Source organism: Scatophagus argus, chromosome 17 (genome assembly GCF_020382885.2).
Source record: "Scatophagus argus isolate fScaArg1 chromosome 17, fScaArg1.pri, whole genome shotgun sequence".
Classification (NCBI taxonomy): domain Eukaryota; kingdom Metazoa; phylum Chordata; class Actinopteri; family Scatophagidae; genus Scatophagus; species Scatophagus argus.
The window spans coordinates 669,476-693,012 of NC_058509.1; the positions used below are offsets into that span (position 1 = coordinate 669,476).

Below are 23,537 nucleotides of genomic sequence, written 5' to 3' on the forward strand. Positions count from 1 at the left end.
ACACACACACACAGTGGCAGTTCAGGGCAGGTGAGGCTCAGTTAACGGCGACAGGAAGTTTTGAAGTTGGGCTTTCAAAGTTTGATGTTTGCTCATGTGGACTCAGAGGACTGTGAGACGTCTCGATGTGTGTCCCACGTCCTCCAGCCCACAGTCCTCACAGCAGTGAGGCTCTTTCGTTTCTGTCCTCCCTGCTCGCCTGCTTCGCTCTCGTTTTCCTCCTCTCCTCCTCATGGTTTCATCACTGCTCTCCTCCTCCTCTTCCTCCCTCTCTCCTCTCCTCCTCCTCTTCCTCCCTCTCTCCTCTCCTCCTCCTCTTCCTCCCTCTCTCCTCTCCTCCTCCTTCTCCTCTCCTCCCGCTCTCCTCCTCCTTCTGCTCTCCTCCCTCTCTCCTCACCTCCTCCTCCTCTCCTCCCTCTCTCCTCCTCCTTCTGCTCTCCTCCCTCTCTCCTCTCCTCCTCCTCCTCCTCTCCTCCCGCTCTCCTCCTCCTTCCCTCCTCCCTCTCTCCTCCCGTCCTTCTCCCGTCCTTCCTCCCCTCCTTCTCTTACTCCTTGGCCTCCTTCTTGTCCTCATTTTTCACCTCTTTTCTTTTCCTGTCCTCTTGTTGCTTTTGGCTCTCAGGTGTTTGTCACCGGTTGCTATGGAGCTGCTGGATGGTTGCTAGGTGGCCATGGTCATGTGACCTGCTGTTAGCGCTGAGTCACTGTGTGCTGTCATTAACTCTCATTAATTTTTGTTTGTCTTCCTGTTGATTCAAGTGTTGGACAGATGAGGCAGATGAGGCACACACACACACACACACACTCACTCACACACGCGCACACACACACACACACACACTCATTCACACACGCGCACACACACACACACACACACACTCACTCACACACGCACACACACACACACACACACACACACTCACTCACACACGCGCACACACACACACACACACACACACACACACACACACACTCACTCACACACGCGCACACACACACACACACACACACACACACACACAGTCACGCACACACACACACACACACACACACACACTTTCTCTCTGAGTCTCTGGGGTCTAAACAAAACACTTAACTGTGACATTTTTCCTCTCAAAGTCAACGTGTTTGCTGGAGGAAATTTCTGTCTTTAGGATCCAAACATTCACGTTTCTGTCGGGATCAGCTGTTTAACCTTTTCAAGACCTTTTCTGAGATTGTTAGGAAAAAGTAAAATCAAATTTGGAACAAATCCAGAGTATTTGTCAGAATAACTAAAGCAGAATCTCCTCCTCGCGGTTGTTTGGCTCGGTTTCAGTTCACCTCGTACCTGCAGTGACTGACAGATCTTCAGGATCATCCAGACCAGCCGGCCTGCGGTGGACTACAGAGCTTCAGATGTGGATGCTGCCGCAGCATGGAGGACGACATGGAGGCTTCACACACGATCAGCACAGACGGCAGCACAGACGATTTGCACCATCTGCACGAAGACATTCTGAGCCCGACGATCTGAGGTCACAGCCAGCAGGCCAGCGAGCCTGGTTGGCGGCTTCTCTGACGTCTGCCTCACGTCAAGTCCAAAATGTAAAGACTGAGTTTCAAAACCTCCTTCAGGTTCACTTTGTGTGTGGAAGAACCTGAGCTGCAGCAGAACTGAAGAGACCAGTCCACCCGTTTGGCCTTCGTTAGCGTCAGCGGTTAGCAGGCCTTCGAGTTTGGCCCCGGGCTGCAGGCTGAGACGGGCAAACACCGGGCTGCGCCGTTATTCTGTTATTCATAGTGAATCACCCTCAGGCCTCGAATCAATAATTCATACACACGTCGCTGTCGGCTGTGTGTGTCGCTGTTATCTTCAAAGCAACGAACTCGTTTCTCCTGTTGAGGACCGAAGAGTCTCCAGGTTCTGATCCGCACCCGAAAGACCTGAAAGTTCAGCTGAGCGTCGTTGTTTGGGCCGCCGAGCATGGCGGCAGATGGAAAATCCCGATGACATTTACAGCAAAGTGAAAGAGTGACGGGATGAAGAGGCTGCCGGTCAAGCGCCACGACGCTCCACTCCGCACGGCTTTGTTTCCTCCTTCTGTTCAGGCTGCCTGCTGCGCTCTGACATTTCGCCGGTGAGGCGATGGGCTCAGGATGTCTGTCCTCAGGCGCCCTGGGATCAGCTGTTTCTGCTTCCTAATCCAACATGTGTGTGTCTGAAGTTCAGGATCTTTGAGGGGCTCCTGAAATGGTTAAACTTTGTGCCTTTTTTGGGGAGTAAAGTTAAGACCCCCATAAAGGACAAAACGAATTTGGAAAATCCAACACTGACCGGGGCCACTTTTATGTCTTTATTCTGATTGGACAGAAGGACTAGCCCTTTTATTGGTCCAAGTCGACGCTCATTCAGACAAGTGATGAAGAGGAAGCTCATCAGCGTTTCCTGAAGTCTTTGGTACAAACTGGTGCTGAAAGACGTGGCTGTTGGGCTTTAAGCTGTCCCGCTGCATTATGGGAAATGTAGGGTTTTCGGGGCTGGACCTGTTCGTTCCAGCTGTTTTCTGTTAGTGTGAGCTGGTGTCAGCGGTGGAACTGTGATTAAAGTGTAGTCCAGACACGCGGACTTCATCCAGTCCACAAACCGGGACGTTACGAGCTGCAGCTGGACTACAGCAGACTCAGCAGAAATCACACAATGACAGAAGACCTTAAACAAAACCAGTAAATGTGTCATCACACACGGGAAAGAACAAATAATTAGCTATATAAATAAAATTAATTAAAATTAATCCTTAAAATAATCCTCCTTCTGGGAACATCAGTTTGTTTCTCAGGTCGTGTGAGTTTGACAGAAGTTTTCTCATGAAGTTTGGTCTTCTGGGTGAGCTGGTCTGGAAGGACCTTCATGAGAACCTGAACTCGTTTGAGAAGCAGGACGTCCTTTAATGGGCCAGTGTCCTCCATCATCGTTGGCGTCTGCAGTGACGGATTAAAGCAACGATCAAAATCAAAACCAGAGAAGAAGAAGCTCGGATCCTTCAGCGTTTGTATTCAGACTTTAACAGAATCAGTTCATAAATCACACGAGGACAAACGTCTTCACTGGGACGACTGCGGGACGTTCTGCTTTTAAACAAAAGTTTGTCTCCGACAGGATGAAGTCGGCCTGCAGCCATGCAAACCGATTAGATTTACACACACACACACACACACACGCACCTGATCAAAAGTGTGTGTGTTGACTTTCTGTCCTTCATTTACCCAGCATTAATCAGGAGCAGCCGTGGGGGATTGTGGGTAGATCTGATTGGTGCTTATCTAATTTGGCGGCTGGAGGGAGGATTAATTTGACACACACACACACACACACACACACACACACACAGGAAACTTCTTCCTGTGTTTCTGCTGTGAGAGACAAACCAAACATCCTTCAGGTTATTTTCTCTTTCTGCTTCAGAGACGTGTTTTGTTTTCATTAAACTGAGTCATTCTGAAAAATGACAACACAATCAGCTTCTCTGTGGAGTAAAGTGAAGAGGAGCGAGCTGAAAGTGAACGGGATGGACTTGGACTAGGTGGACGTGGCGGATGTCGTGGACGCGGTTCACATGGTGGACGTGGTGGACGTGGTGGACGGGATGGGCTTGGACTCGGTGGACGTGGCGGATGTCGTGGACGCGGTTCACATGGTGGACGTGGTGGACGTGGTGGACGGGATGGGCTTGGACTCGGTGGACGTGGCGGATGTTGTGGACGCGGTTCACATGGTGGACGGCGTGGACCTGGACTCGGTTGATGTGGTGGACGTCAGCGGGTGCAGCACAGACACAAATGGTCCACAAAGTGAAGCTGTTCAGGTGCAGGACTCTGAGGGCTCAGTCACTCATGGAGGTCTGGTGAGTCATCGCACACACATTGTGACGCCTGATTGGCTGCTGGTCAGCTGACACACTTTCTGAGGCCGCCGAGCAGTTTAAAGTGAATGCAGCTGAGTTTACTTTGTTTAAGGGGAAAAATCTGCAAACTGCTCCTTTAATGTTCTCACGTGAGTCTGCTTTCTGCTCCTCTTCCTCCGTGCTCTTCATCCCTGTTCCTTCTCCTCCTCCCTCCAAAGTAGTGAAAGCTGTGGTGTAGGACGTTGCGTGGATGTGTGTGTTCAGCTGCAGCTTTTGACGTGATGATACCATCTCAAAGCAAATCGGTTTTTGGGAGCAAATGAAAAACTTGTCCGTCTTTGACAGCAGGGAGGCTGCCAGCACCGCTTAACTTCACTTCGCCGAGTTTCAGCAGCTAATCTGCCAGATGGTGAGCTGCACCGGAGCCGGGGTGGATAAACTCCCAGGTTAACTCGTCTGAACGCAACCCAGAAGAGCGAGCCAGCAGACAGCACACACAGGTGGGAGGCTTTACTGCGTCCTCGCCTCGGGCACCGAGGGGACAGAGAGCCAGAGACAAAAAGAGTGTTTGAGTGGTGACTATCAGCTGTTCCACCAAACTGCCTCTCTGCCTCTCACTCTGCTGCCAGTCTTTGCCGTTTTCTCCGTCCTCGTCAGCCTTGATTGATCCTGACGCGACGAGATTTTTCTCTTATCTTCACACCTCCAGAGGGAAACGATCTGCAGAGTTTAAGCAGTTAGACATTAAACTTTTGGACTTGGTTGCTGAAGGACTCCGGTCCACTCAGGACAAGACTTCAGGTGGCGTTGTTCATCAGCTGAAGAATGTGGCTGACATGCGGACAAGCTGTCTCTGTTCCGTGGTTCTCAGCGTGGGTTCTGCGACCAAGCCTGATGGTTGGATCTGCAGTGCCGGCTGGGAGGGGGGAGGTCTGACATGGCGAGTCATCGGTCAGCGGGGGATGACGTGGAGCTTCAGATGTGGTGTTGGTGGCAGCCCAGGTGGAGTTTGGGCTCTCAGTTTTAGGCCCCTGCAGTGCTCGACGGAGTTTATATCATAAATGATTCCTCGATTGTACTGATCAGTTAAAACTGAGTCGGTAAACCCGATCAGAAACCTGCGGCTCACTCTGAGACCTCCTCGTGATCTGCACCAGGCCTCCTGCAGAGCTCTAATCCCAGAGAGGGGAGGCCGGGAGCGGATTAACCAACGGGAGGGAGTGTGTGTGTGTGTGTGTGTGTGTGTGTGTGTGTGTGTGTGTGTGTGTGTGTCCTGCTGTGTCGTCAGATCTCGTAAATCTGATTCCTGCAGGTTTAGACTGAGTGTCTCCGTCTCATCTCTGTCTCATCCCTTCATCCTTTGTTCTCCATCCCTCCATCCAGCCGTTTCACCTCCATCACTGCTCCCTCCCTTCTTCTTTCTTCAGCCCCCCCTCCCAATACTTTCCTTCTGTCCTGTGGTTGCCATGGCAGCCACCATATCCCAGCATGCTCGGCAGGCTGATCACACTGTTCTGTGGTGCAGCGGAGGAGGCTGATGGAGGTGGAGCAGTGATCAGGTAGAAGCAGGTGGTCAGGACTGTACCTGCTGCTGGTTTGGGCTGTTTGCTGTCCCTGGTCTGGCCTTGGTCATGTGGATCTCAGCAACCTTCTAAAGGAACAGTTCAGCCAAAATTGTAAATTCAGTCGTTATCTCCTCAGTCGCAGGCTGATGGAAAGTCAGCGAAGCTTCTTCATCCACAAGACGTTTCTGGAGCTTCACAGCAGGACAGCATTGACTAGTTTTAAAACATAAAAACCTGATATAAATGCAAACACGTATACAAAATGTCTCCATACAGGACGACCTGCGTAATCCAAGTCTCCTGAACACTCTGCCAGGTGAGACGACAGAGCCGGTCGGTGTCCAGCTGGTGGACACGGCAGAGAGGTTGGAAGAGCTTCACTGTGACGGTAGACCTTTAACCAAAGCTGACTGGACGGCACGTCAGAGCCTGAGTCCTCGGTCTTTACCGTCACCGCTGAGACCACAGAGACCAGCAGCTGGCTGAGCTGGAGAAGAAGCAGCCAGTCCGGACTGTGTCCCCTGGTCCGCCGCAGTCCAGACTCTTTTATCGAGGGGATTACAACAAGACGCGCTTCTGTTGGCCATCTGAGACGATGAATCGCTTTGATGGTCTGAAGGCATCTGATGAATTGGTCTGAAAGGAGGAGATGAGTTGTAATCAGCGACTGCAGTTCTCTGTCCTCTCGACTTTTGTGTGACTGAAAAGGCTGCGAGTCGACGGCAAGAAAAATATTTGAGCAACATTTAGAGAAGCTTTTGAAAACACAATAAATCTTCTCAAAATGAGCAAAAACTCATTTTCTCCAAACAGCTGAGTGAGTCACACTGTGGTCAACACACACGCACACACACGCACACACACACACACACTCATACACACACTCTCATACTCACTCACTCACACTCACACACACACACACACTCTTCAGGGTGACATTTCCTGCTGGCTCTCAGGCTAACAAGCAGAGGCAACAGCAGCACTAACAAAGACAGATCAGCTGAATATGTGTGTGTGTGAGTGTGAGTGTGAGTGTGTGTGTGAGTGCGAGTGTGTGTGTGTGTGTGTGTGTGTGTGTGAGTGTTATTAGCACACAGTGGCGACTGTCAACATCACAGATCATGTTGTCCAGTTTTTCTTGATGTCTGATTATTTTGATTGTCTCAGTATCAGATTCCTGTTGGCCGAACTGAACCTGAGTTCAGCTCGTGTTTAGTTCAGGTTCATCTCAGGTTTAGTTCAGGTTCAGCTCAGGTTCAGCTCAGTATTAAGTAGTGGGTGGTTAAAATAGATGAGATGAAAATAAATGTGCACTTTGAGAAACAGTTTACAGAAAAAACAGCCAGCTATGAATGAGTGTTTTTGTCCGGAAAACTGAATTCCTAAAAATAAAATGCAGATAATTTATCACGTTAAAACTCACCAGAGTGAACACAGAGTGCACACAGCGAAAGCTGTTCTCAGGTCAGTTTAGTTTAGTTGATTTGTTTGTCCAGCTTGATGTTTTTACTGGCTGTGTGCTCTTTCTGTCTGTTGTGTAGACGGGTTTAGTTGGTGTTTTTTAACTGGAGTTTATCCTGGGTTGGACTAGTCTGACTTTTGAGTTGAGCCTGACTTAAGCCCAGATTTCAGTAGGTGTGGTTTCGTTTAGATCAGGATTTAGTTTGCCCTGCGTCCAGGCTGAGTGCACCTGAGCAACAGACAGCGAACAGACCTCCTGCCTCTTCTGCCGGAAAGACTTTTTGTCCCTTGAGCAGACCAGTAGTTTGGGTGTGTTTACAGCACTCTGTTGTGTTCGTTAATGTTGGCGCCATTTGTGTCTTTAACTTCTGGACACGAAGCTGTCAGCCTGCAGATTCCATCTTATTGATGCGACTGATCTGATTGAGTTTGACTGTCAGTGAATCATCTTAAAACAGGACAGAGTTTGGAGGATTTATGTTTTCCATCAGGTTTCCACCTTCGACCACTGAAGTAAAAGCCACAGGACGGCCAGCGGGGGAAAACTGGCCTCTTCAGAGCTGTGAAAATCACCCGGTCCTGCTGTCAGGCCCTTATTTAAGATGATGGGATACAAGCAGGCTGAGTGTAGGCCAGCAGAAAGACCTGAGCTGCCATCACCAAGTGTTTCACTGCAGGCTGACAAAATCACTGGTTTCACCTCCACGTCCGCCTGCTGTTTCACTGCGTTATCAAGTGGGACACTCACACGTCTTAAGCCTGTTATTACTTTTCTCTTTTCATCTTTTCTGAGTGAGTTTCAAAAGTTGTGATTTCGAGTCAGCGTGATGACTCGTCTGCTCATCGCTCCGGCATCTCTTCAGCTGTTCCCTGGATTGTGATGAAATGTGGTTCATACATGTGCAGTGAACTGTCATGACTTTGATTGTCCCCTGACGTGTCCTCTGGCGCCATCATCTGGTCAACATTGTCATGTTTATGACCAAACACCTGCAGAACTGATGGCATTAACTTCAGCCTCAGCCGGACTTTGTGTTCACTGCCAGTTATTAGCAAACGTTGGCGTGCTAACATGCTAAACCAAGATGGTGAACAGGCTAAACTTTATACGCACTAAACCTCAGGAATGTTAGCATTTTGTTTTAGATGCTGAGGACATTTTGCGTTTTTTAATTTTATTTTTCTCTTCATGAGGAGGTGAAAGATGTGCTTCTGCTTTCTGTCTCCACCTGCTGTTAAAAAGCTGCAGTGCAAACAAACACTTGCTAACTTAGCTTAGCTGCCCGCTGACCTCTAGCGCCACCCTCAGGACAAACAGATAGATCAGGTTTTGGCCCCAGGAACAGAAACGTGTTGAAGCAGATCTGCTCAACCGTGTTGTGATGTGGAACAAAGTCTCTCTGACAGCTGAAACGTGATGTCACAGAGCCTGATGAGTGATGTCATCATCAGTGTGGTCTGTTTACACTGAGAGCAGAGGAAGACGATGATGAAGAAGAGGAAATGTTAGCCGTGTTGTTTGTACTGAAAAGCTGAAACTTCCTCCAGCCTGCTCCCCCGTCGGCCTGCTGTAGTCCCCACCCGTCCGTCGCGCTCGTATGGAGGTTAAAAATAACTCCCTGCACAGCCATTGGTCGTCTTTGAACTTCCTGGAGACATGTAATTGGCTAGAGGGAAGGAGGTGAGACACGTCTCCATGGAAACCTGCATCCAAGGAGTTAAAGAGGGATGTGTGTGTGTGTGTGTGTGTGTGTGTGAAGGGTCAGAACAGTAAGAGTCTTCTTTTCCTCCTTCTGGAGCTTCAGACCAGTTTTAACTGAGATTAGTTTTTTGTTTTGTTGTTTTAGTCAAGTACCAAAACTCACTGTGAGAAGAATAAATGTAAAATAAAAGAAGATTTTTAAAGGCATAAAGTCAAAGTGAAGACATAAGTCAAAATGTTCCAAAGGTTTTGCCAAATAGTTTCACAAGCAAAGTGAATGTTTTAGAATGAAGTTCAAGCAGTTTGAGCAAAAAGTAAAGTTGTGAAATGACCAGATTAAACTTCTGCATTAGGCTGATGTTTTCAGTTGGAATATTTTAACTGCAAAGTCACAAGATTTCATCGTGTGCTGACAGACAAGTGCTGGATTTGCTCCTGTTTGTGTGATGGAAGCAGCAGCTGTGGGCTGTTTTTAACGTTTACATCCTCAGTAGGAACCTTTAACTTAAAAATCTACATTTTGAACACACAGAAGAAGAACACGCACACACACACACACACACACACACACACACACACACACACACAGACCTCTAAAACCAGTCAGAGCTCTGCAACATGCAGTCCGACGCCACCTCCTGTCCTCCTGCTGTGACCACGCAGTGATGTCGGCGTGCACCAACACACCTGAGTACGCTGTGACATCACGTCAGCCAGGCATCAGTGGCAGTTTATACAGATTGTCGTCACGGTTAATCGATTAACCTGCTGCTTTGTCATGGTTCAGTCTGGTTCAGTTCAGGTTCAGCACTGGATCTGTTAAGGCATCAGAACCTCTTGGTTACATTGAGGAAAAGATCAGGTTTGGGTTCAAATTACCCACATTGCATTGCTGACGTGTTGTTCACTTGGTGAGATCAGCCTGACTGGTTGCTGATAGCTGAGCTCACAGGCCAGCAGAGGGAAGTGGACCAGCCTCGACCTGACGGTGTTTCCTCAAGTTTCCAAAGCCTTGCAAACTTCCTCCATGTTTGTGTGATATGATGTTCATTATAAACGTAACGCTGTGTGAGGTCCAGCTGTGACGCTCTGAGTCCCGGTATGTCCCCAAACACTCACTCTGACCAGATGGGCTTTCGTACGCAGGCCGCTGGTTTGGCTTTTTGGCTGACTGGTCTCACGCAGGTCGCGTCGTTTCCCCGGCGACACATCAGAGTCGGTCAGCCGAACGAGCGACAGATGGAGAAGACGCTCGGCTGCTGCCTTTCGGTCCTGCTGGAAGCAGATCAGCTCAGAGGCTTTAGTGGAGATTTAAAACCCGCTGCAGGCCGAGCTGTTCGCGCTTCGTCACTGTTATTATTTACTGCAGCCGCAGAGACGTGTCAGTGAAACCAAACAGCAAAACTCGTCATCTTCGTGTCCAAAACAAACATGATTCTGTGGCAACGTTCAGCTCGCTCACATCTTTGTTGTAACCACTTGAAGTTAGCGCACCACACAGATCTGTCAGGTTTTTGAATGCACCTCGAAAAGCACAGTCCAGATTCAGGTGTGGCTGTCAGGACGTTTCCAGGAGGAGGTTTGAGGATTTCACAGGTTTGTTCACGCAGTCAGACTCTCTTTTCAAACTGCCTGGACTTGATGTGAAAGTCTCTGAATCTACCAAACATGTGAGGACAGCAACCTGCTGGACGGGGCAGAGGCGTCGCCTCGCAGTAACACAGTAACTCATCATGTTGTCCCCTCCAGACCATCTGTCAGTCACCCGGAGTTCAGACCGGGTCCCGGCTCCTTTACCCCCTTCACCAATCACAGCACAGCACTGTCGGAGCCTGCCGTCCAATCACGTTGCTGGGCAGTAAGCCGCCGTGTTGGGAATCAGGTGACCCCTTTGACCTGGAACCCTTGACCCGACGCTACAGGGAGGAGAGGCGGCCTGGTTTGAGTCCGGCGGTGTGTTTGTGACTCTGTTTGGACCTTTGACCTGCAGGCAGCAGGGGAAAGCACCAATTAAGCTCATGTTGTTGTTGGTTGCTTGCAATACTTTTCTTCCTCTGTGAACTCTCCGACCCTCGACAAACCTGAAGTTTTCTGCTTGTTTTGCTGCCCTCCTCCCTCTGATTCTGTCCGTGCTGCACTCCAAACCAACAGATTAGTTCAACAATCCACTTCCTGTGTTGGTTCGAGCTTCTTCGTTTAACTTTAATTGCTCTGCTCATTATCAGTTTATTACCCAAACGGAGACATCACATACTCTCTGTTGGCTCCTCCGTGTTGGAGTTAATTGCTCGCTTAATTGGTGTCAACTCACACCTGCGTTTGCCTTCAGATGGTGAACATCATTTCATTCCCAAGCATCAAACTGAGCCAGTGTTAGCATGTTTACAACAGAGCTCTCTGTAATGTCCTGGAAGCTCGATTGGTCGACCTGCAGAGGTCTGGTTCTGGGTCAGGGTCAGGGTCAGGGTCAGGGTCTGGGTCAGGGTCAGGGTCAGGGTCAGGGTCTGGGTCAGGGTCAGCGTCAGGGTCCGGGTTGATGAATAACTAATGACTTACTAAAGACCCTTGATCCCTGTTGAGATGTTGAGAATAATGAAGAGACATTTGAACGGTGAGTTAACGTACAGCAGAAGCACAAACCTCTCGCCGGATGTTTTGACCCTCAGAGGTTCGTCTCTGACTGGATGTGTCAGATGGAAAATGACGAGATAATAATAACAATAATATAATAATTATTACAGTGAGTGTGTGATGGGTCAGGAGTGAAGTGAGCTCAGCACAGCGTGAGACAAAGAGGAGAGAGAACGGAAGATGAAACGGTGTCCTGTTTCTGACGAGGAAGACGATTTTCTTTCTTTTCCTTCTGAGCCGAGTCCATGATTCTCCTGTGATTTTCGATGCTGCTGTTCTTTGATGAAGATGTTCCTTCGCCTGACAGGCTGACGCCGACGCTCTGATGCTGAGACATCAAGAGGCTGTCAGATCTTTTCTTACTCTACAATAACAGAGAAAAGACAAAATCAAGACTGAAGGAGATCTGAAAAGCATCACACTTTGCCGTCTGCTAAAGAGGAGACGATGACGATGTGAAGATCGGGTTTGTGTTGTGGTGAGAATCTGGCAGCATTCAGTGGAAGATTTGGTGAAACTGATCCACCGGCCGCTTTTGTGTGTTGTTGTGTCCTTTCTGCATCTAATGAAGTCCACATCTAACAACTGAAAGAGTTTTTGACTGCTGATAAGGAAAGACAAGGAGACAAAGACGTTTAGGAGGGACGATGTGATGAAGACAGATGGGGGACAGACGATGTTCATTAGCAGGCTGCTTTAATGAGACGGAGATCGATGGACGGACCGAGACAAAATGAAGATGAGGAGGAGTTTAAAGTAATGAAAAAGAGAGAAGGAGATGAAATTGGATTGATTAAAAGATGGACGTAAACAGGAAGACGTGATGAACTGAAAAGAAAACAGGAAGGAGCTGAGGAGGGAATAAAGAAGAGACAGAGGACAGTGAAGGAGACATAAAGGAAGATGTCCCACCGTTCGTTCTTCCACCACAGTGAAATTCTGTCAGCTTGTGTTTGAGTTTGAGCTGCGAGAAGACGTGTCTTCTTCAGCTGTTGACGCTTCATGTGCAGGAAGAGACGTGAAGGTGGAGGAGAGGACGAGTGTGAGGTTCAAGATCCACCTGACTCTTCATTAACACTGGACACATGAGGAGGAGGAGGAGGAAGATTACCATTCAAGGCCTAACGAGGGCTCAGCTCGTTAACTGGCCCTCATGTTGCAATGGGGACAGGAAGACAGGAAGTCTTACGTGTTCAGGGGACGGACAGCAGCTTACCGCAGGTCACATGGCACACTCTGATCGATGGTTTACTGAATGGACCGACACCGAGGAGGAGCAGCGTGTTCTGATTGGCCTGATATTGTGTAATGCTCCTTTAATCTCAGATCGGCCTCACTGTGGGACACGCTGGAAACAGTTCATCAATAATCGATTAGTGCATCGGCAGAAAAATCATCTGATCATTTCAACTTCTGCTCTTCTGCTCGTTATAAACCGAAGCTGTCTGTGTTGTGGACTCTGGGATCCACCGAAGTCCAGTTCGGTCAGGTCAGCGTTCGGACCTTGTCGACCCTGTTGAAGCCAATACACTGCTTTGTGTTTTATTTATACCGTATCATGTTTATTATAATAATGATGGTGATGATGATATACTGTTGGTTATGTTGACGTGATATGACAGAAATGCAATGATGATGTCAGCAGGGCGTCAACTTTGTATATAGACGTCACCTGAGGACAGGTGTGGGGTTTTGGCTAGAAGACGGAAGGGCAAACAATTTTTCAACCGCATTTCGCAATGAAGCGAGTTTTCTGTTTATTATGAGTTCTGATTTATTTTGCTGATTATTAAGAAGAAATAAAGGATCATATTGTGACATGAAGAAAGAGTGAATGCGCGTTGATTTACCGACCGCTTCTACAGACCCCGTGGAGACCTTTGGGTCCGGATCTGATCGACTTTGGTTTTTGGGGCTTTTTAATTCCACGGCGGTTTTGGTGATTTGTTTATCGTATTTGTCTCTTGTCAGGAAACATCATCATCATTTCTCAACGTGTGTTTGATTTGGAGCGAACAGATGATCAGGTGTTTCAGGTGCGTCTCAGCAGCAGATGGGTGAACGTGTTTGTGGATGTCTCACTCTGACTCCACTTTGTTCACTTCTTTCACTTTTTTATTTCAGTCTTTGATGGATATTATTTGTCACGTAACGCGTTCTTGTGAAGTCTCTGGCAGCACAAACGCTCTGTTCCTGCCAATAAAGCTTTTAGGCTGTTTGGATTCTCAGAGATTACGTAAAGCGGCAGTGCAGAGAGGGGAACGGAGGAGAAGAGGAGGAGAAGAGGAGCAGCTGAAGGAGGCGTCAGAAGAAAAACCTCGGCTGTCAGACTGCAGGCAGGCAGCCGATTGGACGGCTTCTCGCTTCCTGTGAGGCGTACGCATGTTTCATGTTTCACAAGTGAAGATGTTCCTTTTTAAGACACGTTAAAGTAAAAAAGTGACAGTTTGACGAGAATAAAGTTCTCAGATTGAATTCAGAGAAGCTGAAGTGGAATCTTTTATCAACTTGAATTCTTTGGAATCCGTCATCGGTTTTCATCTGCAGAAACAACCAGAACTGAAAGCTGAAATCACAACCTGCCGGCTGAGCAGTAAGTTACAGGAAGGTAAAAATGTGTCTGACACACTGAGACTCTGGAGGTCCTCAAGTCAGTCAGCTTTGGTTCTGTGAGCTTCTGACTCCAGACCAGCTGATCGTTGTCAGAAAACAGAGTGACGGTTCTTTAGCTTGTAGATTATCTTTGGCTGAAGAGAAGTTAGTGACTGTCTCGTGTTATTTTATACTTTTTGACCATCAACAAAGTGTGCAGACTGAAACCAACAAGCCGTCGGCTCGTCTGTTGGACTTCCTGCGTGTGGATCTCAGCTCCAAGCCCATTGGCCCTCATTAAAATCACACTGTATACATTTGCGTGTCTACGATGTTCAGTGTCACTCTGTTAGTGTAATTAGAAAACATTTCTAATTTATTTGAAGTTTCACTTCTATCAGGACAAAAGTTTCTCTAAATCAATTTGAAAGAATTCAGGAGTTTTCTGAAAGAGTTTGTTTGTTTGTTTTGACCGATGGATTCATTGTCTTTGTTTAAAAGTGAAGTTTTGGTTCCTGGTCAGGTCTGGACAGGATCGTCCTTCATGCTCCTCAGCGCCTCCTCCTCCTCCTCCTCCTCCTCCTCCTCCTCCTCGTCGGTGCTGCTCTGCAGTCTTCCGTGATCCTCAGCTGTTTGACCTTGTTAAGGCAGGTCGCCTCTAATTGGACGTTGCTTGTCGTAATGGGCTGCCATTAGCGATGGGAAAGGTTAGCTCATGCAAAACGCCCTGCGGCCGCCTCACTAACAAGCCCGGCCGGTTTGGCGTCATTAAGGGGAGGATTTTATCCGAGCGGGTGCAGACAAACAGCGCGGAGAGAAGCCTCCCTGCTTCGTCCTCTTTAAAGTCCCAATTGTTCTCACTAATTGAAGATCTCTCTGCATGTTAATGTAATGTTCGTGTGTTCGGAGCTCCATCTTGGCTCAGAAGCTTCTTCGTGAATGAAATCAGCCGCACAGATCGGCTTCGGGCCAGCAGAACAGCTGACGGGATTTCACCGCATCTGAACGTCTGCCGTCAGACCGGATCTGAACCCTCCAGAGACCCGAGCTCCAAACCTCCGGGCGACGAGATCCAATTAGCTCCTCCAGCAACAACAAGTGTGTCTTTGTTCAACACGTTAGGATCCACTTAATCTGTGCGATTAAGATGCAGCCTGGTTTATTCTTTCAGTTTGTTCCAATTTTATTAAAATAATTTATTGAATTATTTACTTAACAAAGCTTGAACCAACAAGATAAGTTTGGTGCATATGGGCACAATTATTGTTTGGAAAACAGGTTCATGTTGATCTGAAGAAGTTAAAATTAATGGAAAATATAACTGATTCAAAGAGCTTAGACTGTGTCTTCGGTTTGTCCAGATGTGACCAGATTGTGTTCTTTATGAAAAACAATTAAATACACATCTGTGTACTTTTATTGCTTTGTGCCTCAGTACGTTTTGATTCTGACTCAGAGATGTTCTGGTTGGGACAGGATGACCATCCGTGATGTGAGTTTCAGACACGGACGACAGCATCAGTCGGTCAGTCGCAGTTTGGTTGCTTTCAGGTTAAAATACGTTTGCTTACATAAGAGAAGTGAACTGACGGATGAAGTTAAAATGTCGGAGTGGACACAAACGCACCTCCTCCACTCTCTCACTCTTTACACTCGTATCGCATTCGCTCCTGCTACGCCACAAGAAAAGCTTCGTGTGGACGGCGGTGCGTTTAAATGTCACCTTCAGGGTGCGAAAACGAAGCGTTGAAAGCAGTTCAAAAGACAAAGATGAACACGTTTCACTGACTGCGGCTCAAAATGCGCGAGTTTCACGCTAAGCTTTATCTTCTTTTTGTGTTTCTCCAGGATGTCTGAGGGGGTCCACCCCCACCTCCTCACTTCCTGTTTACTTCCTGGAACGCAGTGAGCACTTCCTGTACCTTCAGGACCTCACCTGTCCGTCACAGCTGATTTTTAGACTGTAAGTATAGTTTTTCTTCATACGTTCATGTCTGAGTTTCATTTTAACTGTGCTGACGTGAGAAGGCGACAGATGACAGAAGAAGATCTGAAGACGCTGGAGGCGGAGAGCAGGTGGCGAAAGACCAGCAGCCTCCAACGTCTGCCGCTGAAAACATCTGAGACGCTCAGGCTGACGTTGGTGAGGAAAGCCTTTCAGCTCCTGGAGGTGCTGAACGTTCTGGAGTTTCAGTGAAGGCCACACGTGAAATGAGAGGATTTTCTGTTTCATGGATCCACAACGAGAAAAACACCAGCAGGAAGTTCACCTGAATCAGAGACAAGAGAAGAAGAAGAAGAAGAAGCTGCTCAGAGAAAACATCTGCTCCGTGTGTGAATGAGTGTGTGAGTGTGAGTGTGTGTGTGTGAGAGTGTGTGTGTGTGTGTGTGTGTGTATGTGTGAATGAGTGTGTGTGTGTGTGAGTGTGTGTGAGAGTGTGTGTGTATGTGTGAATGATTGTGAGCGTGCGAGTGTGAGAGTGTGTGTGGGAGTGTGTGTGTATGTGTGTGTGAGAGTGTGTGCGGTGTGTGCAGCAGTTGCCATGATAACCAGATGATGGGATGTTGTAGGGCCCAGGAAGTGAGGCTGAGGAAAGAAAGAAGATGGAAGAGTGGAAGGAAGGAATGAAGGAAGGAAGGAAGGAAAAGGTCTGGAGAGGCAAGAAGAGAAGAGTGTGAATGAACAAAAGAAGAGAAGAGTGTGAATGAACAAAAGAAGAGAAGAGTGTGAATGAACAAAAGAAGAGAAGAGTGTGAATGAACAAAAGAAGAGAAGAGTGTGAATGAACAAAAGAAGAGAAGAGTGTGAATGAAGAGAAATGCTGAGTGAAAAGAACGAAGAGGAAAGACAGAAAACATGTCACACAGCAAACAGAAAGAAGAAAGACTGAATGAGTGACGAAGACAGATGGACGAATAGTTTGACAAAGGATGAATAAGAGAGGAGAAGTCCTCCCTCCATCATCTTCTTCCTTTCTATCATCCCCTCGTTTTCATCTCTTCCTCCCTGTTGTCCCTTTTGTTCCCTCTTTTCTCTCTCAGCTGTCTGATTGGTTTCTCCTCTGACTTCTGTCGTCCGTCCTCTCATCCCTCTTTCACTCGCTCTTCTGTTACTCTTCATCAGCCTCCTTTCATTACGCTTCACTTTAGGTTTGATTTCCTTCTCATTCTCACTGGCTGACACACACACACACACACTCTATGTCTCTCTCTCTCTCACACACACACACACACAAACACACACACACACACACACACACACACACACACACACACACACTCTCTCACACACTCACACACACACACACTCACACACTCACTCACACACACACACATGCACACACACAAACACTCTCTCTCTCTCTCTCTCTCTCACACACACACACAAACACACACACACACACACACACACACACTCTCTCACACACTCACACACACACACACTCACACACAAACACTCTCTCTCTCTCTCTCTCACACTCTCACACACACACTCACGCACTCACACAAACACACACAAACACTCTCTCTCTCTCTCTCTCTCACACACACACACAAACACACACACACACACACACACACACACACTCTCTCACACACTCACACACACACACACTCACACACAAACACTCTCTCTCTCTCTCTCTCACACTCTCACACACACACTCACGCACTCACACAAACACACACAAACACTCTCTCTCTCTCTCTCTCTCTCTCTCTCTCTCACACACACACACTCACACACACTCACACACACACAGTCTCAGTGGGAGTAGCTGTTGAATTGCCTGTCAGGATGAAAACTGATTCTACTTTCTCAGTCTGGCTCTCAAGGCCAACACACACACACACAATGCACACACATGGCTGCAGTAGGTGTGTGTGTGTGTGTGTGTGTGTGATGTAGTGTTGTGTCTATTGGATCGATGCTGCGTGTGCATCCAGATGATCAAATTTAATTAAAGGAAAAAGTGACATTACGTTTTGAGGCTTCCTCCTCCTCCTCCTCCACCTCCTCTTCCTCCTCTTCCTCTTCTTCCTCCTCCTCTTCCTCCTCCTCCTCTTCCTCCCCCAAACTGGTGAATTTGCCTTCAGGCTGCCGACCTTAATCACGTTACCAATCATCGGCCTTCATAATAAACACCTCGGCCGAGCGGCGGTGACCCCTCTGACACCAATCTCATTAAAACCTCAAAGTCGTGGCGACGTTCTCCCAATAACAGTTAATCCAACAGCAGCGGGCCGGCGAGGCGAGCTGCCGGTCGGGCCGTCACACTCGGTGATTTGTGGTTTAAACTATCTGGCACACAAACAAGAGGCTGCGACCGGCTGATTTCTATCAATTACCTAAATTAAAGCAGCAGCAGGACTTCAGCCGGGAGGATGTGCTTTGTTATATGAACGAGTTAGGTCGCCCACTTAGTGTTTAACAGGACAGGAAGCTGAGCAGAGGCGGGCCGAGGGACGGACGGGGGACAGCGTCTGCCTTCTCAAGGCCGATATCAGGCCGCGTTTCTACAAATACGCTCATTCAGACATTAAAGGTGCAACACGCACTAAAATGAACTAAAATTATCAACAGACATTTGTTGAAGTATCTCGTAATACCAGTTTGTACCTCACGACGCGGTCGTCCGGGAGCACACGTGAGACCTCAGCAGACGGACGGGTCCTCTTCTTCCCCCACCTCTCCCTCGGCTTCGTCGTCCCAGGACTCAGACGTCACAGTCAGAGGTCAAAGGCGCGTCAGAAAATTTAGTACGATTAAAGGTTGTGTTGATGTAAAATGTTTCATAAGTTCAAAGAGATGCCGTTCAGTAAATCCCGAGACGTGCAGTAAGTCCATATTTATGTGGATGTTCCACACCGACGGCAGGCAGTAGCTGGTCGACATGTTCAGGTGAATGTCTTCACTCCCTCAGAAAGCTGTGTAATATTGATTAATCCTGCAGTAAATGTTTCATCGATCAAACTCCGTCCTCTCCATCAGCTGGGAGGGCGACAGGCTGAACCACATCAGATTTATGCTCAAATCTGAATATCAGCCTTTTACATAAATCAGAGTAAACCTCAGCAGGTGAACTTCCTGTCTGAGCCCCGTGTGACGGATTAGTCCCGCCGTATAAATGACAGATTGTCCCCGCCGGCGGGGAGATCATGTTCAGGGGGCAGAAAACACACACCGACGAGGAGGAGAACAACATGTTTCAATTATCTAAATGAACACGGGCTGAGTGACGGGGATCGCATCGAGCGCCACGATTTGTTCAGTCTCACAGTCAGTTTACCTGCTTAGGTTTCTGAGCGTTTTGTGCATACATATAAAAATAGATTCGGATGTTTGTGGGTGAAATGAAGAAGCCCAGAGAGACTTTTGAAAACAACCCGAGAGATGATAAGAAAGGGGAGGGTTTGGATTCGAGAGGCGGATATGAATTGAATGAAACGAGAAACCAAACTGCTTCAGGACTCGACAAAGACGAGATCATCGAGAAACAAAGAAAACTAACAAGTGAAAAATGTTAGAAGGTGAGAACGAAGGGTGGAGGTGGGAAAACAGCTCGTTAGAGTCGAGACAAGAACGTCGAGGTGTATTTTCAAGATTTAAAGGTTAAAATTCTTTTCTCATTTTTGGCTCCTCATTAAAAGTAAACGAGGTTTTCAGTCGCTTTGGAAACTGCAGCATCGGCTCATTTTCTTCCATTAAAGCTGCAAACGAGTGAGCAGAAGAACAAATGAGAAACATGAGAAACAACAACATGATTTCACGTTCAGTTTGTCGCCTAACCAAATGAAATCCATCCGTCACTCAGTCCTCCTGTGGGCTGAGCAGAGTCAGTTAGCCTCTGATTAGAACCCATCAACACTTGTTTGAGGAGGTGAACAGGATTCAGCCTGAGGCCGAATCAATCAAGAGAAACCGATTTGTAAGATTCAGTAAAACCACAAAGTCATGTTTGTGTTAAAATGTTGAATCATGCTGCATGTGAGGACACCGTGGAGTCTTTAAACCAGTCCTGCTGACAGCTAAATGCTAACATGCTGATGTTCAGCTGGTATAATGTTCACCCAGTTCACTATCTTAGTGTGCTGGGATGTTAATCTTGCTAATTAGCACTAAACTCAAATTGTGTTTGGGGCTGATGGGAATGATGATCACAAACCAAACTGTTGGACAAATTAAAATTTGACTTGATGATGAAAAGTCAGTGATATCCTGCGGGTCACACTGCTACTGTGGCTAACTGCTACTGTGGCTAACTGCTACTGTGGCTAAATGCTACTGTGGCTAACTGCTACTGTGGCTAAATGCTACTGTGGCTAAGTGCCACTGCGGTTCTTCAGTCCTGAACTCCTGAAACATTTTCTAATCAAATCTGACTTGAAAGGTGGAAAAAGCAGTCAGGGATTTTTCTTTATCAATTTCCACACAACCCCAGCATTTCCATATTGCCATATTCTTGGCACCACAGTCACAAAAACAACCGGTTAGCTAACGTTAGCCACCAGGAGCTGACACGCGTTTGTTCCTGTTTGTGTCTGGCTCCTTACAGTTCCTGGTTTGTTTTCTGGCTGTGTAGCCTGCTAGCATCAAGGCTACAGGGATTTTGCATCTGAGAAAAGCCTTTGTTTTTCCTCCTCTGCTCCTCCCTGGAGCTTTGAAGCAAACTGGTGCGGAGCGACGATTTGAGAAGACGATTTGAGGGGAAAACAAAGTGTCAGACGCATCTGGAGTCTGTGGAACAGACAGCGAGCCAGCAGAGAGTAGAGATCGTGTTTCCATCCTCAGCAGAGCGGCGCTTCCTGTTACCTCCTCTCCTCTTTTCATCCCTGGCTCTCTCCTGCTCTCCTTCCCTGTTATGTCACACAGTGACAAAGCAGAAAGCATGAAGGTGACACGCTCTCCTCTCATCTCCTCTTTCATCAACTCCTCCCGGTCGTCTCCTCACTTCTGCTGCCTCGTTCTGTCATAGCAAGTGACAAATGAAAAGGAAGGAGGTGGTCCCAGAGGCGGCGAGGCCTCCTCCTCCTCCTCCTCCTCCTCCTCCTCCTCCTCCTCTTCTTTGGTCTACTTACAAAATCAAACAAAGGGAGTGTCACACTCTCGGACCTCCCACCATCACCATTTTCTTACCTTGTCCTCCTCCTCAGAAGCTCTGAGCCTCTAACTCATGTTAACACTCTCCTCTCCTCCATCATGGGCAGGCGGGCAGACAGGTAGGCAGACAGGTAGGCGGGCAGACAGACAGACAGAGAGGCAGACTTCCTGTTAGTGTTGCAGAGACTTACAAACCTGGAGGATTTCTCTGTCACCTTCCACCACCAAATAATGACGATTTCTGAGCCTCTTTTGTTCAAGTGTGTGTGTGTGTGTGTGTGAGTGAGTGAGAGAGTGTGTGTGTGTGTGTGCGCGTGTGTGTGTGTTTTATTCCTTAAATCATTAATTTGGTGCTTGGAGCCAAAGCAGCCCTGATGTCAATTCTCATTCAGTGAGACAAGGCTGAGACAAACGGCCTGGTGTAATGAACGAGTACTCACACACACACACACACGCACGCGCGCACACACACACACACACACACACACACACACTGAGCTCGTCTTGCAGAAGAAGTGGTTTTATTTAGGGCTCGTTCTGAACTGAAGCCGTGTCCCTTGTCTGGAGTGTAATTGGCACCTGGACGTCTTCGCGCTGGACACACTGGAGGTTTGGTCTTCGCTGAGGGGACGAAGGCAGCTGTCATGTGTGGACTGTTTAACGTGACTGGAATCCACCTCGGACCAGTCTGTTGGTGGACACTCGGTCCAGCTTGTCTTCTGAGGAGTTGCCTGCTTTCAGAAAGCGACCCCCTCTGAGTCACAGCTCAAATAAATAAAATAAATAAAATACGCCATGAAACAGGAAATACGAGAGAGGAGTCCTCCTGTATTCTGAAGTGTTCACGTGTCTTCATCAGGCGATGGACTTTCAGCCACATGAAGCCGAAAGAGAAGCAATGTGAGGACGTCACTTTGGATTCTCGGGAATCTTTTTTCTTTCTTGACATTTTTTAGACTAAACAATTTGATTAATCATTCCAATAATCAGCAGCCTAATCAATAATGAAAAGGTGTTTTCATACACCCCCACAAACACCCGTCTGAGCCAATCAGGAGCAGCGTTCACCTGTCAGTCATTTCATTGCCTTTTTATGGCATCAAATTGCTAATTAAAACCAACCTTGAACAAACTTGAGGCCCCAGGGGCCCTCTGGTTGTCTTGGCTCCACTCTCATGTCGTCCATCTTTACAAAGGTCAAAGGTCAACATCACATTGTTCAGTGACCTGGCAGTTTCACACGGGGCTAATGAGATGAGATAGAAGATCTGAACACTCTCTCCCTCGCTCTGTTTCCTCTCAGCTGATGCCCACCATGACCTGCTGACGTCAACACGCCACCCCCTCCTCCCCCCTTCTCCTCCCCCCTCTCTCCTTCAAAATGGCTCCGACCCATTGGTTGTCACCGTGGCGGCCGCTGCTGCTGCTGCTGCTGCTGCTGTTCATCCACACTTCCTGTCTCCTGTCTGCCTCGACCACATCCTTCCCCAAAGACCTGGAGCCAATCAACGTGGTCGGCTCAGAGCGTGAGTACACACACTGTGATTGGTTGAAGAGGTCGTATCACTGTGTTGATGAGCAGCCTCATACATCAGGTGTTTTGTCTCAGCACCAGCCGTCATTTCAGGTATTAAAACTGATCGTGTGATTGGACGAAGGCACCACTCACTGGGCTCTCCTGATTACTAAGCGGGTGAATAAACATCTCATCTAACATCTCGCTGTGGCTGATTCTGATTGGACTCTTCCTCCCTGCAGTGCTGAAGAATAGTCGCTAACAAGGCTAATTCAGTGATAAAACATTTCATTTTTTGTTAATTCTTCACAATAAAAGCCCTCTGCCTGTCCTGCCAAACTCAGGAAAGGGAGTGCGATGAAACCATGAAAGAGACTTTTAAAAACCTGTTTCTGTCTGGTCTGCTGAACGTGAGTTGAGGCTTGCTTTGGTCCCACTCTGCACGAGGTCTGCGTTCAGCTGATTTTCATGGGGTAACCCAGTCGGGGGGACCTTCTCCAGAGGGGGGCCACCTCAGGCTAAAGTCGGGATAAGCCCATTTAGGATTGTGGTGGGAAGCCTTCTTAGTCTGGGACTAAGAAGGCTCTAAGAATTGATTTAGCCCTGGGCTAAGAGCAGTGAAAAGCTTCAGCCCAGTAGACACGATTCGTTCACTCAGTCATATTTACGTCTTGTTGTTCTTCCTGTCTGCAGAGTCGTATCAGTTTCCCAGTTTTCAAGGTTTGCTTCAGGACAACGACACCCTGCGCCTGGGCCTGGACTTCCAGAGGCTGCTGCGCATCAACCACATGTTGTACATCGCTGCCAGGTCAGCAATCACACACACACACACACACACATTCAGCGGTTAGACAGAAAAACAAAACAACATTTTTCTTGATGATGATGCGTGGAGAGCAGACACAAGTCTTCTGTTAATCTGTTGTAGTCTGGATCAAACCCTGACAAATACCAGCACAAATGGTACTTCAACACTAACTTATCTTTTTCCTTGTGGATGCTCGAGTTCCTTTTAAATCCACAATCAGGACTTCCTTGTCCGTTTAGTCTCAAGGCTGGATTCTGTATGTGGATCAGCTCTCAG

At 47.8% G+C, this 23,537-nt stretch overlaps 1 protein-coding gene across 4 annotated transcripts in view; it reads left to right on the top strand.

The window, feature by feature from the left end:
- The window catches only part of LOC124074341 (semaphorin-6D-like), an 82,834-nt gene that overhangs the window by 22,939 nt on the left and 36,358 nt on the right, over positions 1 to 23,537 (top strand). For 2 of the 4 annotated variants that reach the window (XM_046417176.1, XM_046417173.1), the window contains exons 3-5: positions 15,684 to 15,798; positions 22,241 to 22,463; positions 23,147 to 23,261. In XM_046417176.1, coding sequence (XP_046273132.1) covers positions 22,319 to 22,463; positions 23,147 to 23,261 — 260 coding nt within the window. In that variant the 5' untranslated portion in view covers positions 15,684 to 15,798; positions 22,241 to 22,318. Of the gene's footprint in view, positions 1 to 3,698; positions 3,885 to 15,683; positions 15,799 to 22,240; positions 22,464 to 23,146; positions 23,262 to 23,537 lie in introns of those variants that run through there. The other 2 variants (XM_046417175.1, XM_046417174.1) reach the window with 2 other exon arrangements.